This window comes from Pristiophorus japonicus, chromosome 4 (genome assembly GCF_044704955.1).
Source record: "Pristiophorus japonicus isolate sPriJap1 chromosome 4, sPriJap1.hap1, whole genome shotgun sequence".
Lineage (NCBI taxonomy): Eukaryota > Metazoa > Chordata > Chondrichthyes > Pristiophoridae > Pristiophorus > Pristiophorus japonicus.
In genome coordinates, this window is record NC_091980.1 from 158,628,145 (window position 1) to 158,644,763 (window position 16,619).

Below are 16,619 nucleotides of genomic sequence, written 5' to 3' on the forward strand. Positions count from 1 at the left end.
AGATGAGTCAGGTGGTTTAAAAGCATGGATAGATATGCAAGCACTAGATAGTATGTGATTTCAATTTCTGCCAGGTGCCAAAAGCAAACAGAAGATTGAACCAACAGAACAATACCATTCACATTTTATTTACTTGCATGTTAGAAAGGGTTAATATCTTGGTTGCCTGTCATCAAAATGAGCTTGCTTTGTCAAAGTTAAGACATATCATTGAGGAGCAACCCTATGATTCCCAATTCCCTGCTGTTCACTGTCTCAACCTTGACAGGAGACAAAATGGGATGCTGCACAAGGTCAACATCTCATGAAACATCCAGAGACTCAGTTAAAAGCTATGGAAAAGAATCGTAGGATTCTTGACTGTTCATTGTTTTGAGACAACTTGCGTATTGTTTAATAAGTACTACCAGTTTTATGCTGATATCTCTGCTGCTGTGTAATTATCATGCTTATAAATACATCTATTAATTTTAGCATTGCATACTGATCTGACAAATTGGTATTTGTCTCTTTCTGAATGGACAGGAGAATAGTATGGGCATCCCATGTGGCTGCTGTTGCAACATGACATGGGTAAGGAATAATTATTAGTACTGTAGCATGCTATCCCACTTACTGCACTGACATGGGCACTAGTTTTGGTTCTTAGGCTAGGTACATAAGACATAAATTGTTTCAAAACAGACAAGTCTGGACTCCGTCTAGTTATTTTCAGTAGCTTTCAACTGAATCTGAGTAGTTGACCACAACATTTTCAGAACATTCATTACACATGAAATCAGAATGTTACAGCATCAACAGGTCATTTGACCTGTAGCGTTTTTCTCCACATTAATCTCTAGTCTAATCCCACTCTCCAGACTGTTTAGGATTCCTCTTTTTCAACCTAGAAGGCTTACAATAAGTTTCACCAAAGAAGCATCACCAAGAAAAATAAATAACTTTAGAATTCAAAACCTTGTTCTGACAAGTTTCGACTCAATGAAGCTAAATTCCGTGCTGATGCTTTTTCTTCTTCTTTATTGTACACTTTTCTCATTTTATTTTAGATGGATTTTGTAACCATATTTATGTTCTATACTAAAGTAATTGCTTGTCAAGTCTCATTATTTTTTCATTATGGCAGCTATACTCAACTAATACAGTAAAACAAGAAACTTTCATTCAGCAATAGCTCCCCAAAAAACTTCTCCTGGCTACAACACTTAATGTGATGTCTGAGATATTAACCAAGACCAAAATAAATGGAGACAATTTATGGCTACCTGCAGTATAGTAACTGACTGATTACAAATGCAGCATGTAGCCATTTTATCTTTCTCATATTTAAAACCAAGTAATAAAGCTAAAAATTCATATTATATCCTCTTCACTACAGCAACTATATGAAATCACACCAAGATTTTATAACCAGGGTTTAGCACAAATCAAAAGTTTTCAATGCAACAATTGTAGTCACAGTATGAAAATAGATAGAATACGACCTCATCCATAATAAAACAACGAATTGATGCAAACCATGGGACAAAGAAACCTCATGCATTAATACATAAAAAGTAATGTGGAAAATTTTGTAAAGCAACATCTATCCGTCATGATTTCCATTAGATTGGATAACTTAACATTTTGGGGTTTTTATGGGTGCCCCAGTCGTGGCCCACTCTGTTACATTAAAAGACCAAAGGGCTCATTTTAACTCAGGTCGTCTGGCAGAAGCAAGGCAGTAACGGAGTTAAAATGGCTGTGCACTGCTTACTGCTCATTACCACTTGGCCCGCCACTGAGCATACATCTGGCAAGAATCTCATTACTGCATGCAAATTGGGATCGTATAACATGCAAAGGACCTGAAGCAATTTAAAAGGACAGCTGAGCGGAGTGGAGTGTGCACTCAGCTGAATCAACAGATGAAGAGGCCCAAATAGGCAAGTACAGAATTATTTGTGTGGGGGAAGGAGCGGCAGGATTGCTCCCCCAAGTCCCAGAAGAATAATATGAGCTACCTCCACGATCTAACTGCCTGCCGGCAGGGTCATCCTCCGCACCGCTCGACATAGCGCCAGTCTGGAGACGCCAAGCTGCAGCGGCATGGCAACGAGGCCCGCACCTCGGGCCTCCCGCCAGCAGGAATCAGTTCAAATCACAACTCAGATCTGCATTGTTGCCCTTCTGTATTCTCCTCAGCTGTGCTGAGGCATACTCAGTGCAGAAGAACCTAAGAAATAAAAGCAGGAATAGGCCATACGGCCCCTCGAACCTGCTCTGCCATTTAATAAGATCATGGCTGATCTTCGACATCAACTCCACTCCAGGTGTGGTCTCGCCAAAGCCCTAGACTTCCTTACTCTTATACTCCAATCCCCTTGCAATAAAGGCCAACATGCCGTTTGCCTTCCTACTTGCTTGCTGTATGTGTACGTTAGCTTTCTGATTCATATACAAGGACACCCAAATGCCTCTGAACATCAACATTTAATAGTTTCTCACCATTTAAAAAATATTCTGTTTTTCTATTCTTCCTACCAAGGTGTATAATCTCATATTTCCCCACATTATATTCCATCTGCCATCATATTGCCCACTCACTTAACCTGTCTATATCCCTTTGAAGACTCTCTGTCCTCCTCACAGCTTAGCTTTCCACCTAGCTCTGTATCGGCAAACTTGGATACATTGCACTCGTCCCCTCATCGAAGTCATTAATATAAATTGTAAATAGTGGAGGGCCCAGCACTGATCGTTGCGGCACCCCACTAGTTACAGCCTAGCAACCTGAAAATGATCCGTTTATTCCTACTGTGTTTTCCGTCCTTTAACCAATCCTCTATCCATGCTAATTTATTAGCCCCAATCCTATGAGCTCTTATCTTGTACAACAACTCTTCGTGTCGCACCTTATCAAATGCCTTTTGAAAATCCAAATATGCTACATCCACTACTTCCCTTTTATCTGCCCTGCGAGTTACATCATCAAAAAATTGATACACTTTTCAAATACGATTTCCCTTTCATAAAACCATGTCGACCCTGCCTAATCATATCATGATTTTCTAAGTGCCCTGTTACCACTTCCTTAATAACGGATTCCGTCATTTTCTCGATGACTAATGTCAGGGTAACTGGCCTGTAGTTCCCTGTTTTCTCTCTCCCTCCTTCCTTGAATAGCAGGGTTACATTTGCTAGTGTTGCAAGGCTGATCAGCTGGCTGAACAGATGAATGGCATGGACATCTGACTTCCCGCCATTTGACAGACCACAATATGATTAGCAGGTTAGCCTGACTGATTGAGTGGCATGCACTCCTAAATCAAGCCAACGACTCTTAGAACCTTCTGGAACTACATTACTAATTCTCCAAGGACTGCTTAAAGTTTAGCCTGCACACTTCAGGCATTAAATAATCAGTAATATCATGCTTTACAATTTCGTAGTCCACACTGTCCATTGGATTAAAGTGTGAAAATGCTAAGTACTTTATTGTGAAAGTGATGAGGCAAGTCAATCGGCCTAAAAATGGCCAAAAGGATTGAAATGTATGATTAATCCACGCCTGTTGAGTGGAACGCCAATTTCGTGCTACCTGCTCATTACCATGATTGCTGCATGCAGCCAGCACTCTCTGCGCTGTTCATTGGCCGCACGCAGCAGCAGAGGCTCAATATCATGAGAGCCTGCAGCTCTTAAAACTAGCCTGCAACTCTTAAAGGGTAGGTGCAAAGTGGCTGGAATAGGTGCTGGGAGTTATTCTACAAGTGAATCTGATGTGGGAAAGAGTGAAGAATGGCTAGCCATGGGAGAAGGGAGACCTAGGTTTTCGGACGCTTCACTGGAGGTCTTGGTTGAAGAGGTCAAACGGAGGAGAGAGGTCCTGCATCCTCAAGGGGATAGGAGGATCTCCAGAGACTTGTTCAGAAGACAGTGGCAAGAGTATAGCTCCAAAATGGATGCAGTGTCAGAAGAAGTTTAAAGATCTCACATGAGTGGTCAAGGTCAGTCAATGCATCTTCAAATGCCATATCCTACCAAGTGCATCACTAGCTTCAGCTAGTGCTCAATTCACCACACTCAACTACCAACAATCTCTATCAATCAGGACTCATACCTAACATTCATATACTTCACCTCATCCTTACACATTTAACACTGTTGCAAATACATATCTCACAGTTTGCACACACTGGCAGCTATTCACAATGACAGCCACATCATCCAAACAGATTGCACAACACTGACTGACACATTTCCCTCTCTCTTGCAGAAGAAGGTGGTTGCACAATCAGATGCAGCAGGAACTGACCTGAGAGGGAGAGGCGCACCTGCATGTTCTAACCCCCATGGAGAAGACGGTGCTGGCCATTATGGGAAGGGCCACTGTTGATGCCATGGTCACCGGTGAAGCTGAAGCCATTGAAGATGAGGATACCTGCAATCCTTCTTTTCATATCCCACTTCCCCCTCTTCAAACAATCCCTTCTGACTTGCAAGTTGCTGATGGTGCAAGCACACACTTCTTATTGTCTCCTCACCCCTCATCACAACCGTACATTTGTCCTTTTTTCCTTTCAAATACCAAAGAACTGCAACCTACCCATCCAGTGGAGGAAGAGCCAGAAGACAATGAAGATGAAGACACATCGTCACTGGATTTCACAGTTGCAGCCACCAGCTCAGATACTGACACTGGGCGTAATTTAGAGGATAGAATATGCACAGGGTGAGACACCGGGCACAAGTGCGCTGCAGCCAGGGCCGGAAGTCAAGGTTGCACACTAATTCTGCTGTAGAGAACTCAGATGATGATTTCAATGAGCCAGGATATAGAAGGTGGCTGATGGGTGTACACACCCAAATGCTTGGTGCACTGGGAAACTTGGCAGAAAGCCAGCGTTCAATGTCAAGAAGCATGGTATCCAGAAACAATTTGGCTCAGAGTTTTGCACAGACCTTGGCACCCTCCCTTTCCCACATGGAACTGGTGGCCACTTCCATCCGCACACCTGTGGAACCAACCGTGATGCGGCGTCTGATGGTCAATGTCTCAGCTTCCATTGCAGCACAAGCAGCAACCACCCAGCATCTAAGTTCTGGAATGGAAACTCAGACTGGTATCATGCAAGCTCATCTTGCTGCCATGGAAACGCAAACTGCTGTCATGCAAGCTCAGGCTGCTACCATTGTGATTCTGGAAACCGCTGTTCAAAGGGGTATCCAGGACGTCACAGCATTTTAGCAATTTGCTCTTCAACAGGATACTAGGATTGTTGAGGCCCCACCTTGGGAGAGTGGCAGTGGCTCCATGCAGTCGGGACCTGCTGTCCTCCAACCAGCCCAGACTGCTGCAGCCCAGGCCGAGATGGTGCAGTCTGCAGCCAGGCTTTCAAGACCCAGAGCTGCTCGAGGTCACCCTCGAAGGCCATCTGCAGTCCTCTACCAGCCATGCTGTAGCTACTGCATGGTGATAAGTGATCTTATCGAAGCCTATATTATGAGGGGGTTTGACAAGGTGGATGCAGAGAGGATGTTTCCACCGATAGGGGAGACTAGAACTAGGGGGCATGATCTTAGAATAAGGGGCCGCCCATTTAAAACTGAGATGAGGAGAAATTTCTTCTGAGGGTTGTAAATCTGTGGAATTTGCTGCCTATAGAGCTGTGGAAGCTAGGACATTGAATAAATATAAGACAGAAATAGACAGTTTCTTAAACGATAAGGGAATAAGGAGTTATGGGGAGCGGGCAGGGAAGTGGAGCTGAGTCCATGATCAGATCAGCCATGATCGTATTGAATGGCGGAGCAGGCTCGACAGGCCGTATGGCCTACCCCTGTTCCTATTTCTTATGTTCTTACTGGGGAAGCACCTTGTAGGAGCATTAGGAAAGGCAAAGGCACATGGAAGAGGATCTAAGGGAAACATAGAAACATAGAAAATAGGTGCAGGAGTAGGCCATTCGGCCCTTCGCGCCTGCACCACCATTCAATAAGATCATGGCTAATCATTCACCTCAGTACCCCTTTCCTGCTTTCTCTCCATATCCCTTGATCCCTTTAGCCGTAAGGGCCACATCCAACTGCCTCTTGAATATATCCAATGAGCTGGCATCTCCGCAGTAGAGAATTCCACAGGTTAACAACTCTCTGAGTGAAGAAGTTTCTCCTCATCTCAGTCTTAAATGGCTTACCCCTTATCCTTAGACTATGTCCCCTGGTTCTGGACTTCCCCAACATCGGGAACATTCTTCCTGCATCTAACCTGTCCAGTCCCATCAGAATTTTGTGTGTTTCTATGAGATCCCCTCTCATCCTTCTAAACTCCAGTGAATACAGGCCCAGTCAATCCAGTCTCTCCTCATATGTCAGTCCTGCCATCCTGGGAATCAGTCTGGTGAACCTTCGCTGCACTCCCTCAATAGCAAGAACGTCCTTCCTCAGATTAGGAGACCAAAACTGAACACAATATTCCAGGTGAGGCCTCACTAAGGCCCTGTACAATGCAGTAAGACCTCCCTGTTCCTATACTCAAATCCCCTAGCTATAAAGGCCAACATACCATTTGCCTTCTTCGCCGCTTGCTGTACCTGCATGCCAACTTTCAATGACTGATGTACCATGACACCCAGCTCTTGCTGCACCTCCCTTTTTCCTAATTTGCCACCATTCAAATAATATTCTTCCTTCGTGTTTTTGCCACCAAAGTGGATAACCTCACATTTATCCACATTATACTGCATCAGCCAAGCGTTTGCCCACTCACCTAACCTGTCCAAGTCACCTTGCAGCCTTTTAGCATCCTCCTCACAGCTCACACCGCCACCCAGCTTAGTGTCATCTGCAAACTTGGAGATATTACACTCAATTCCCTCATCCAAATCATTAATGTATATTGTAAATAGCTGGGGTCCCAACACTGAGTATCTGCGGTACCCCACTAGTCACTGCCTGCCATTTATCCCGACTCTCTGCTTCCTGTCTGCCAACCAGTTCTCTATCCACGTCAGTACATTACCCCCAATACCATGTGCTTTAATTTTGCACACCAATCTCTTGTGTGGGACCGTGTCAAAAGCCACTGGTTCTCAGTTGTCCACTCTACCAGTTACATCCTCAAAAAATTCTAGAAGATTTGTCAAGCAGGATTTCCCTTTCATAAATCCATGTTGACTTGGACCGATCCCCCTACTGCTTTCCAAATGTGCTGCTATTTCATCTTTAATAATTGATTCCAACATTTTCCCCACTACTGATGTCAGGCTAACCGGTCTATAATTACCCATTTTCTCTCTCCCTCCTTTCTTAAAAAGTGGTGTTACATTAGTTACCCTCCAGTCCATAGGAACCGATCCAGAGTCGATTGACTGTTGGAAAATGATCACCAATACATCCACTATTTCTAGGGCTACCTCCTATGTACTCTGGGATGCAGACTATCAGGCCCCGGGGATTTATCGGCCTTCAATCCCATCAATTTCCCTAACACAATTTCCCGCCGAATAAGGATTTCTTTCAGTTCCTCCTTCTCACTAGACCCTCAGTTCCCTAGTATTTCGGAAGGTTATTTGTGTCTTCCTTCGTGAAGACAGAACCAAAGTATTTGTTTAACTGGTCTGCCATTTCTTTGTTCCCCATTATAAATTCACCTGAATCTGACTGCAAGGGACCTACGTTTGTTTTCACTAATCTTTTTCTCTTCACATGTCTATAGAAGCTTTTGCAGTCAGTTTTTATGTTCCCAGCAAGCTTCCTCTCATACTCTATTTTCCCCCTAATTAAACCTTTTGTCCTCCTCTGCTCTATTACAAAATTCTCCCAGTCCTCAGGTTTGCTGCTTTTTCTGGACAATTTATATGCCTCTTCCTTGGAGTTAACACTATCCTAATTTCCCTTGTTAGCCACGGTTGAGCCACCTATCCAGTTTTATTTTTACTCCAGACAGGGATGTACAATTGTTGAAGTTCATCCATGTGATCTTTAAATGTTTCCCATTGCCTATCCACCGTCAACCCATTAAGTATCACTCGCCAGTCTATTCTAACCAATTCACGTCTCATACCATCGAAGTTACCTTTCCTTAAGTTCAGGACCTTAGTCTCTGAATTAACTGTGTCACTCTCGATCTCAATAAAGAATTCTACCATATTATGGTCACTCTTCCCCCAAGGGGCCTCGCACAACAAGATTGTTAATTAGTCCTTGGACAAGGATGATTTACTTTATTTTTGTATGCACTATGGCATGATTTAATTTATAAATTTGAATTGGAATGTGTATTTTGTGCTAGTTTTTATTTTTGCATTGTGTAAAAGAGAACGATCTGATGGTCAGGGACAGAAAAACGGTAAAAGAGTGTGGGACTGTTGGTGAATGGGAAATTGGGGTTGAGGTTACTGGTATCGCTCATTAATGATTTGTTCACGTAGAGCCCGGGCAGAAAGGCACTGTCTAGGTTACAGCCTCTCTACCTCTTCCGCTTCCTCCACCTCATGCTCCTTAGCTTCTCACACGATAGGTGCTGGCAAGGGCTGTTCCCACATGATGGCCAGGTTATGCAGCATGCAGCATACCACGACAAATCGAGACGCACTCAGCTGAGTACTGCAGGGCTCCTCCACAGCGGTCCAGGCAGCGGAACTGTTGCTTCAAGACGCCAATGTTCTGCTCAACCAGATTTCTTGTACCAGCATAGCTCTCGTTGTAGGCCTGCTATGCGCACATGTATGGATTGCGAGGCGGAGTCATGAGCCACGTCATCAGCGGATAACCCTTGTCGCCCAGTAGCCACCCTTTGGTTTGCCGTGGTGCTAAATCAGCCAAGGTGCGTGAACCCACAACCACCTGAGGATGCAGGCCGGCTCGCAGCTATTCACGAGTTGATGCAGCTATCGGGACAAGTGTGGAGATAGATCATGACCTGCTGCAGACCATGGCTGGGGTAGCTTCCACCATCGCTCAGCAGCATGCTGACAGGATGGAGCAGCTCATTAGAGCGTTGGAGCGCACCAGCGATTCTGTTGAGGCGATGAGGCAAGCGATGGCTTCTGGCCAGGTCGTGCAAGCCCCCGAGCCCACACCCTCAAGGCAGACAGATCCCGAGGAGCAGGAGATGCTGGGGCCTTCAGTCACGGCTCCTACCTTCTCGCTAAGACGGATACGTCGCCAGATATCCGGCTGCCCACCTGCATAACCTGCTCAAGCAGAGGCGCTGAGGGGCAGGGGTGTGACACGCCGTGTTGAATGCGGGGCGAAGAAGAGGACCAAGGGCCTCACATCGAGCTGGGGGGGGGGGGGGGGTGAAGAGGGGTGGTGATAGCAGGTAGAGGGGTGATGTTGGTGGTGCAAATGTTCTTCATGTTATGTCACTTTTGGCATGCTGGGATTTTCAATAGTCACATTGTTCACCCTCTGTTGGTCAGTGACTCATTTTTACATAATGTGTGGTGCCTTCTGAGAAAAACAGAGTTCTCCCTCAGATGTTCTGCTCTAAGAGGAATATCTTTCCCTACACATGACTGCACTGTATAATGGGTCCTGCCATCAGGCCATAGCGAAACGACAAGTAAGGGTTACCACTGCTGGAAGGCTGCCATTCAATGCCAGTCAGTTGAACTACTTGCAGGGCACACATTAAAGCTTACACTTCAACCTACTTTTTATTACAACGGGGTGCCACCCCTGATATGACATAGTCATCAGTGACATTGTAATCCATTATATGTATTTTTCCATCTTCCATACCTCATGTCATGCTGTTCTCACTATCACTTGCAGTGTGCTGCCAGAGCTTTATATCTTCAAACTATCGCTTATTAACTCTGACATAAGCTCATTCCATCTGTGCAGTCACAATCTGTCACTAAATATGGTTCGCCTGAAATGGTGTCAGCATTCTTGTAGGGCATCTCCAGTGAGCTTTTAACATTCTCTCGATACTTATTGTCGCTTCCCCTACCACACCTTCTCTTCAACGGAGTCATATAGATTTACATTTCCCAACTGTCTGTGTGCGGGTTAAGGTCCATCCCATCAAGGTGTCAGAGCCACTTATAATTCTCCAGTTTCTGCACGATACCCGGGATGTGAAGTGCTGCAGCACTCTGAGCGATTCTCCCTGCCGCCCGACTCACAGCCAGCTCAGACCAGCTTTTTGCCGGCGGTCCTTCTGGCGGGCAACAGGGCGATCTTAGTGGATCTTGCCTGAGGAAAATGCCGGGTTTTCCGCCTCCGGCATGGGCGGGCAGCAAGTGGGCGGTACCGGATAAATCTCTGGAAAAAAAAATTATTTCCGGCGGAATCTCGGCAGCTGTGGGGGGCACTTCCACCAATTTCGGACCTTTGCTGTTTGAGATAAGAATCTGTGTTTCATAAAGATACACAGTTGAAATCTGGGTTACTCGATATTATACTGGTCCACCAAAACGTTCGAACATTTGTGAAATACTGTCATGCTCATTTTAGCCACATCAGTTGCTGATTCTGGAGAGAAAAATTTCAGGGTTGCTATGATCTACATGTAAAGACTTCCACCATGGGGAGAATATTCCTTTTGGCAGAATCATTTCACCATACTAACCTTAAAGCAGTCTGCAAAGGGAGATGATGAATGGAAAGACAGAGGAGGCAAAGAAACATTGAGGGAACAAATATAAAAAAGGAGAATTCATTGGTGTTCCAAAGTGTTACATTAAGCAGGATGTCCACATCTATGCTTTCCTGACATGTGCTGTAACATCAGGGAAAGTAAATCATGCTCAGGTATTTCCCCGCAAGAAGTGCGGAGAGAGAGAAAAAAAATAGACCAATAATATGCCCAGATTCAATGGGCCGAATTTTTTTTTAATTAATGAAAATGTGCCAATCATTACCTCTAAAATATTTTATTCCAGATTCCTACAGGATGTCCATTTCTTCAATTCAATAGTGCTGGTTATCATTAAAAATTGTAATGCCTCTTTCGAATAGTTCCTCCATGACAATCATTAACAAATTTTGTAAGATAATTTTACACATGAAATCTTCTGATACGCAGCCACAAAAACACATCATGCATCTTTTCATGCATTGGCTGTAACTTACCTGCCACCCTTTTTCCCAACGTTTCTTTTCTATACCAGACTTTACCATCTGAAAGTCAGGGCCACCCCAGTTGCGAACATTACGCCGACTGCCCACTCTCTTATCCCCCTCTGGCAAGGGACCTGAGCGCCGACGGTCATCCAAGAAATTTCTAACTGGATTCTTGTCAACTTTTCCTTCCTAAAAAAAAGGCAGGTTACTCACCAGAGGCAAAGTAGTTCCCATTATTCCCTACCAAGCTCTCCTCTACAGAGCATATGTTAAGCTCTTATGCCAGCAACTTTTACAGAAGCATGAAGAATGGGAATTGTATGTTTTTTTGCCTCATAAGAGCATATAAGATAATTCCGTCACGTGCAAACTTTTAGATCATGTACAGCACCAACATTCTTGACTTTTATGGCAGAGGTCAAATTTTAAGAAAGTCCTGAAGAGAGAAGGGAGGAAATACATTTACATGGAGAATTTCAAAGAGCTACTACACCGGCTCCTTAGATAGTATTGCACTTCCTTTGGAAATGGGCTACACCAGCAGAGCTGGGAACAATAGCAAGGTCAGGGCATACGTGTGTCAGCTTGCAGGACAGTGTTTAATAAATATAGGACAATTTTGCGCACTTGCCTTGATAAATGGAATTTTACTTTATGAGCATTTATTCTACCCATCATCCTGGTAAGAGCATTAAATACATGGGGCTGGTTTTTCGTCTTCTGCCGTCCCTGTTACTGCCCCGGAGGGGCAGCAATGGTGGCAGTCAGCACTTCCGGGACATTCGGTGCCGGTTTCAGCAGGGCACTGAGCATTACCACCAAGAAGTGGAGAGCCAGTGTGCAACGCCCCTGGTTGCGACACCGGCTCAATATTTGGATCGCGCCCACCCCGTAGCGCTCCGTAGAGCGCCCTGGTGGGAAGGCCTGTGGAAGCGGACGGTCCGAGCTGTAGCAGCCACAGTTGAGGTAAGTAATGTCGACCTCAAGTAAGTGCGATTGATTTTTAATTGTTTTTTCTGCAATTTATGTTGTGATGGCTTGAGTTATTTACTGGGAATATTTTTGGTGCTTTTTTTTTTTCCAGATTTTGCCACCCCGCCCCACCACTCTGCCCGGGTTAACGCCGCCAACAGAGGCGCGACCGAATTTCCATCCCAAGGTCACCAGTGGGAGAAAACATCTGACTGTATTTCCTAATGCCCTTAACTGCATCTATACAGTAACAAATCCTGATTTTTAGTACCGTGGAGATTACTATCTATATCAGAAAGGAAGATGGGATTATAATCTCTTGGACAAAAAGGAATTCAAAATTCAAATTGGACAGAAACAATGCAACGATAAAGGGGTGTTTTGTCCTTATGTAAATAAAAGGGAGTCAGTCATCAGAATATATAACTTGCTGACATCTAATAAAAATCAAAGCCATGGCAGTTTCTTCTGTTATAGGAAGATGCAGATTTAAAAAGCTTATGAATATTGGGTTCAGCTGCCAACCAATATAAACTGTGACATTAAAGAGTCATTATACCAACCTTCCACCTGATAAGAGAATGATAATATATAACTATTATTGGGTAAATATTATTATATCCATTCTCACCACTCCCTATAAAACAACTACTTGTATTTATACAGCACCTTTAATGTAATAAAATGTTTCAAGACGCTTCACAGGAGCGTTATCAAACAAGATTTGACACCGAGCCACATAATTACCAAAAGGTTGGTCAAAGAGGTAGGTTTTAAAAAGTGTCTTAAAGGCAGAAAGAGAGGTAGAGAGGTTTAGGGAGGGAATTCCAGAGTTTAGGGCCCAGGCAGCTGAAGGCACAGCCACCAATGATGGAGTGATTAAAATCAGGGATGCTCAAGAGCCAGAATTGGAGGAGTGCAGATATCGCGAAGGGTTGTAGGGCTGGATGAAATTACAGAGATCGGTAACAACTCACTTGTATCTGGTGTCTATGATCATCTGCAATAACTCATACATATGAATGCTTTAAGTTTATAGCTGGGTGTAAAATAGCTTTAGGGAGTAAGATAGAAGCAGCAGAGGAAGCTAAATGAGGCAACCACCTCATCTCTCCCTCCAATCTCTCCCCAACGTTCCCTGCTCCCACTCCCGTCTAGCACTCCGATCTCTCCATAACCCCCACCTCTCCCTCCAATCTCTTTCCGACCCCCCATCTCTCCCTCAGATCTCTCCCTAAACTTCTCTCACTCCCTCCAATCTTTCCCCTACCCCCCTCTACCTCCAATCTCTTCCCGACCCCCATCTCTCCACCCGATCCTCTTGTCTCTCCCCAAGCCGCCCATCTCTCCTGACGGTCTCTTCCCGACCCCCACCTCGCCCTCATATCTCTCCCCGAACCCTCATATCTCCCTCCGATCGCTCCCCAACCCATCTCTCCCTCCGATCTCTCGCCATCCCTCTGATCTTGCCCCGATCCCTCCATCTCTGCCACTGATCACTTCCGCCCCCCCACCCCCCCCCCAAACCACGCTGTACCCAATCCCCACGCCAACCATCACCCCCCCTCCCCCCCCCAAGCAGCATGAAATCTACCCACTTCTTTGCACGGGATTGATGGGCCGAATAGCCTCCTTCTGTTGTGTAACCATTCCATGATTCTGGGCTGCAGTCTCCCCCGCCGGACAGGGAGCCAATCAGGCTAACTTCCGGGCAGGGAACCGGTTTAAAAAAAAACACGCAGGCCCTGGAGTTAAAACTCCACAGCGTTCGGGGAAATGCAGACTTTTGGACTAGAAATCGTCCCCCTGCTTGGGATCCTGACCCGGTAAATATTGGGACCTTAAATTTCCTGCAAAGATGCTGTGCCAATACATTTTTCTTCCCAGCATCTTGTGAAGATGCATAGAGCTCCCGCGAATACTCGTTAATGCTAGAATTTTAAGGCAAGAGATTCAGGAGCATGTCCCAGGTCCACATGCTTTCTTGCTGAATTATAACTCAACTTAACTCCTGTTTATTCATTTTGCTTCCGGTAATACTACTAAATAATTTATTCATATGAACATAGAACAAAAGAATTAGGAACAGGAGTAGGCCATCTAGCCCCTCGAGCCTGCTCCGCCACTCAACAAGATCATGGCTGATCTGGCCGTGGACTCAGCTCCACTTACCCGCCCGCTCCCCGTAACCCTTAATTCCCTTATTGGTTAAAAATCTATCTATCTGTGATTTGAATACGTTCAATGAGCTAGCTTCAACTGCTTCCTTGGGCAGAGAATTCCACAGATTCACAACCCTCTGGGAGGAGAAATTCCTTCTCAACTCGGTTTTAAATTGGCTCCCCTGTATTTTGAGGCTGTGCCCCCCAGTTCTAGTCTCCCCGACCAGTGGAAACAACCTCTCTGCCTCTATCTTGTCTATCCCTTTCATTATTTTAAATGTTTCTATAAGATCACCCCTCATCCTTTTGAACTCCAATGAATAAAAACCCAGTCTACTCAATCTGCCTTCATAAGGTAACCCCCTCATCTCCGGAATCAGCCTAGTGAATCGTCTCTGTACCCCCTCCAAAGCTAGTATATCCTTCCTTAAGTAAGATGACCAAAACTGCACGGAGTACTCCAGGTGCGGCCTCACCAATACCCTGTACAGTTGAAGCAGGACCTCCCTGCTTTTGTACTCCATCCCTCTCACAATGAAGGCCAACATTCCATTCGCCTTCCTGATTACCTGCTGCACCTGCAAACTAATCTTTTGGGATTCATGCACAAGGACCCCCAGGTCCCTCTGCACCGCAGCATGTTGTAATTTCTCCCCATTCAAATAATACTCCCTTTTACTGTTTTTTTTTCCAAGGTGGATGACCTCACATTTTCCGACATTGAATTGCATCCGCCAAACCTTAGCCCATTCACTTAACCTATCTAAATCTCTTTGCAGCCTCTCAGTGTCCTCTACACAACCCGCTTTCCCACTAATCTTTTTGTCATCTGCAAATTTCATCTATGTATATTGTAAACAGTTGTGGTCCCAGCACTGATCCCTGTGGCACACCACTAACCACCGATTTCCAACCCGAAAAGGACCCATTTATCCCGACTCTCTGCTTTCGGTTAGCCAGCCAATTCTCTAGCCATTCTAATACATTTCCTCTGACTCCGCATACCTTTATCTTCTGCAGTAACCTTTTGTGTGGCACCTTATCGAATGTCTTTTGGAAATCCAAATACACCACATCCATCAGTACACCTCTATCCACCATGCTCGTTTTATCCTCAAAGAATTCCAGTAAATTAGTTAAACATGATTTCCCCTTCATGAATCCATGTTGCGTCTGCTTGATTGCACTATTCCTATCTAGATGTCCCGCTATTTCTTCCTTAATGATAGCTTCAAGCATTTTCCCCACTACAGATGTTAAACTAACCGGCCTATAGTTACCTGCCTTTTGTCTGCCCCCTTTTTTAAACAGAGGTGTTACATTAGCTGCTTTCCAATCCGATGGTATCTCCCCAGAGTCCAGAGAATTTTGGTAGATTATAACAAATGCATCTGCTATAACTTCCGCCATCTCTTTTAATACCCTGGGGTGCATTTCATCAGGACCAGGGGACTTGTCTACCTTGAGATCCATTAGCCTGTTCAGCACTGCCCCCCTAGTGATAGTGATTGTCTCAACGTCCTCCCTTCCCACATTCCCGTGACCAGCAATTTTTGGCATGGTTTTTGTGTCTTCCACTGTGAAGACCGAAGCAAAATCATTGTTTAAGGTCTCAGCCATTTCCACATGTCCCATTATTAAATACCCCTTCTCATCTTCTAAGGGACCAATATTTACTTTAGTCACTCTTTTCCGTTTTACATATTGGTAAAAGCTTTTACTATCTGTTTTTATGTTTTGCGCAAGTTTACTTTCGTAATCGATCTTTCCTTTCTTTATTGCTTTATTAGTCATTCTTTGCTGTCGTTTAAAATTTTCCCAATCTTCTAGTTTGCCACTAACCTTGGCCACCTTATACACATTGGTTTTTAATTTGATAATCTCCTTTATTTCCTTGGTTATCCACGGCTGGTTATCCCTTCTCTTACCGCCCTTCTTTTTCACTGGAATATATTTTTGTTGAGCACTATGAAAGAGCTCCTTAAAAGTCCTCCACTGTTCCTCAAGTGTGCCACCGTTTAGTCTGCGTTCCCAGTCTACTTTAGCCAACTCTGCCCTCATCCCACTGTAGTCCCCTTTGTTTAAGCATAGTACGCTCGTTTGAGACTGTTATGTAATGATGTGTGTATCGTCCCAGTACCTTAAATGTAATGTAAGCACTATGCCATACCACAGAGGGCGCTGTGGTAGGAAACCCTGGTAGTACCTGCAACAGGTGCTATATAAGGCTGACCACCACACCTGAGAGGCACTCTGGAGCTGAACAATAAAGGACGAAGGTCACAGCAGTTAGACTTACACCAGACCGTGTGGAGTCAGTGATTTGTGTGCTACATACACCACATTGGCAACGAGGAAGGGACGAACTCCACGCAACCATGGCTACTCTGGGCTCGCTAAAGGATTTTACCGTGGGCAATGATTGGG

At 44.8% G+C, this 16,619-nt stretch overlaps 1 protein-coding gene across 9 annotated transcripts in view; it reads right to left on the reverse strand.

The window, feature by feature from the left end:
- Window positions 1-16,619, reverse strand: part of LOC139263132 (coiled-coil domain-containing protein 9-like) — a 367,644-nt gene that overhangs the window by 144,712 nt on the left and 206,313 nt on the right. For 8 of the 9 annotated variants that reach the window (XM_070878722.1, XM_070878724.1, XM_070878721.1 and 5 more), the window contains one exon: window positions 11,068-11,247. The exons of the other annotated variant lie outside the window; for it this stretch is intronic. In XM_070878722.1, the coding sequence (XP_070734823.1) occupies window positions 11,068-11,247 (180 nt within the window). The remainder of the gene's footprint in view (window positions 1-11,067; window positions 11,248-16,619) is intronic. 9 annotated transcript variants of the gene reach the window in all.